This window comes from Melitaea cinxia, chromosome 22 (genome assembly GCF_905220565.1).
Source record: "Melitaea cinxia chromosome 22, ilMelCinx1.1, whole genome shotgun sequence".
Classification (NCBI taxonomy): domain Eukaryota; kingdom Metazoa; phylum Arthropoda; class Insecta; order Lepidoptera; family Nymphalidae; genus Melitaea; species Melitaea cinxia.
Window position 1 is genome coordinate 2,465,589 of NC_059415.1, and position 3,162 is coordinate 2,468,750.

At 43.8% G+C, this 3,162-nt stretch overlaps 1 protein-coding gene across 1 annotated transcript; it reads left to right on the forward strand.

Annotated features, from left to right (window-relative positions):
* Positions 1 to 229: 229 nt before the first annotated feature.
* On the forward strand, positions 230 to 2,559 carry LOC123664521 (la-related protein 6). The gene has a single exon (XM_045599059.1). It carries the CDS (start codon positions 230 to 232, stop codon positions 1,442 to 1,444), a length of 1,215 nt encoding a protein of 404 aa, XP_045455015.1. The 3' UTR covers positions 1,445 to 2,559.
* Positions 2,560 to 3,162: the final 603 nt, after the last annotated feature.

Consider the following 3,162-nt stretch of genomic DNA (forward strand, 5'->3'; position numbering starts at 1 on the left):
GGTCTGAACAGCACGCTCCTAATCGGCTGACACATTTTAAGTAATTAACGTAAAGCGTCTCGTAGTCTGCAATGTCATCTCGCTCGCCGTTTCCGAGCGCCTTTTACCGCACATCCCCCCGATATTATAAAACAGTCGGCTCCGCGCCGCGCGCTCGCAGTTCAACCGCGCTACCGAGCGAGTCGCACGCTCCTGTTATGCTAAAGTGGTAATCCCACGCGCTACAAACATGGAGGGGACCCCTCCCAGCCAGGTCATGCCCGAGCCCGATGAGGGTATCACCTCCGATCGCCGTCCGTCAACCGACGACCAAGCCGACCTTTCCGACACGGCTTCCGAGGCCGGCTCAGGCGGGGGCAAGGACTCTGGTTGCGAAGTCGCTCCCGATCCCCAGGAACCGCCTTATACTCCACCGGACGAGGAACTGGCCAACCGTATCGTTTCTCAAGTGGAGTTCTACTTCTCGGACGCCAACATCACTAAGGATGCCTTCCTCCTTAAGCATGTGCGTCGCAACAAGGAAGGTTACGTCTCTCTGAAGCTCATCTCTAGTTTCAAACGCGTCAAGCATCTAACTAAGGATTGGCGAGTGGTGGCTGAGGCATTAAAGAGATCAACTAAGTTAGAAATCAATGAACCTGGAACGAAGCTTCGGCGGATTGACCCGCTTCCGCCCTACGACGAAACTACGCCATCCAGGACTGTAGTGGCTGTACGGATGCCGATAGACCGGCCATCTGTTGAGAATGTATCGAGGTTGTTTGCAAGTTGCGGTGAAATTGCACTCGTCAGGGTGCTACGGCCCGGTAATCCAGTTCCAGCTGACGTTCGTCAATTCCTAAATAAGAATCCTAGTTTGGTGAACTGTGTGTGTGCATTGGTAGAGTTTACAGAATCTGAAGCGGCGAGAAGTGCCCTACGTCTTCAGAGTTCCGACGAGGAGGGTATGCGAGTGTATGAATTGAACGGTGTCCCTCGGGAGCCGAAAAGGAAAACCCCCGTCCGTCGTCCGACACCACGACGTCATGAATGTGAATACTCCTCATGTTGTAGCGGTTCGGAAGCAGAGTACGACTACAGATATGGTACACCGTTTTATAGAAGAAGTTCAAGCGGTTTCTTCGCGCCGCGCTCGCCTGAAATTCAAACATGGGTGCCGCGAAGACCTTCGACATGTAGTCATAGTTCAGATTCTGGTGTTTCCTTCTTTTGTGGGTCAAGGCGAGCATCGCAAGCGAGTACTGGAAGCACTAGTAGTGCTGAGGGCTGGTTGGCACGGAGGCTATCTGGCTGTTCGCTGACAGGCGTGGAATACGGCGGGCGGCGCCTTTCTTGCACTCCCCGCTTTGAGCCCCGCACGCCCGTCGGCCCGGACGGCACGCGAGGCTTCCACGCCGCTGCCCGTCAACGTAGAATCTCGGACCTCGCGTTGTACTCGCGCTAGAAAGCGCTCGCCAACCGTGACACCTTTCTAATCACGTTGGATAACCACCTTTCACGTTCTGCCCACTTGGTTTTTATTCTACGAGGAAGCGTTTCGTGTTCGCGTGTTAAGTTCTAAGTTTATTATAAAAGAATGCTTGTAGAGAGTTGGTACGACGGAATGCATAACTGGTAATAGAGTTACCTAGTTCTAAGTCGACTGTTGATTCGTCGATGATTGTGATCGAAGCTCATTTAGATAGAATAGTTGTTAATTGTAAAAGTTTTTACTTGTAATTTATTAGTATTTAGTAATTATTTATTGTACCGCGTATTTATTGCGGGTAGGGCGCGCGCTGTGGGTGAGTTTTCGTCCGAGTATGTCAGAGTTGTGAGCACAAAACTCAGTAAACAAAATCGACATCGTAAAGATTGTAGACTCGACGTCTGGAACGTAAAGATGTAGGTGATCGGGGACGGCAGAGCGTGGAGCGAGTTGCGCAAATGGAATTGCGAATTGTACAGATGCCCATTCCATATTTACATAACATCTCAGATAAACGGATCTCTATGCAACTTGCGCGCCCCGCCGTCGGTTCGTGCTAACGGAATGCCACAATGCGCGACGGAACCAACCGTCCTTTTAAACTTTTATGAGTATAAACTAATTGATAAGATAATTTAAGTCAGTAGCGCCATGTCATGATATGTTTTACTTTAGGTTTTTTAATAATAGATCGTAAGTTGTTGTGATTTTTATTGTATAATTGAGTAAAAGTGAGAGGTATGCCATCTACGTAGAACGATGATATCTTAATGGCTAACATTTTAATAATTCTTGACATTAATGATTCATTTATTCTAATTATCTCTTACCGCTTGGTTCTTACTTGTATAAGTAAGTTGTCTGAAAGCTTGTGACTACGCACGTGGAATCGCTTGGCCATGATGAGAGATCTTCTAGATGTTATATCTCACAGCGACCGCTTGTTACTTTTATATTTATTTCTTTTATTTAAGAGGAGTCTTGTTTTCCTTATATCAGCACAATACTGTTTCCAGGTGCTTAAACTTGTTTGCGATCCTCCTCGCCTTGTAATTTTAATGTTCTTTTTTAAATATAAGTTTTTGAATGAACGTTGTTTTTTTTCTTAATTAAGTATGACCTTCGTGGTGGAAAGTAGGTTCATTTTCGACCCCAGTTCACCTTGACGGATCGATTCTCACGCTGTGACAGATAAAAGTGTAAGTGTTGCTTCACAGGTTAAAGAGTCTTTAAGGCGAGTAATCGCTCTCGTTGTTGTTAATAGCAATGCGTGCACACGACTATTAGTCATCAACATAATTATGGATTACTATAAATTCGAACTCCTTTAGTACTTTTCTTTAATTGGCTATAAATACTATTATTTTTTAAATTTATTACTATTTATAAATTTAAACTATTTTCTAATTTTCTGTATCTTGCCTGAAATAGAATTTTAAAATTAAGTAGAAGCATTTACAATTTCAAATTAGAGGCTATACGTACCCATTCATATTTATATGTTTAATATCGCAGATATCATAGCATATTCTTACATAATAATAATAGAAAAAAATATTTGATCCGAAAACTATTTAAAAAAATATAGATTTAATGTTGTAAAATGAGGAACTATAATTATCTTGTTTACGGAAAGATCTTCGGCGTTAATTGAACACGTTTTTTGGTTATTTAGTTGTGTATTTTATAAATAT

What these genes read in the sequence shown, in the direction of transcription:
- LOC123664521 (XM_045599059.1), top strand. Translation starts at nt 230, where the DNA reads ATGGAGGGGACCCCTCCCAGCCAGGTCATGCCCGAGCCCGATGAGGGT.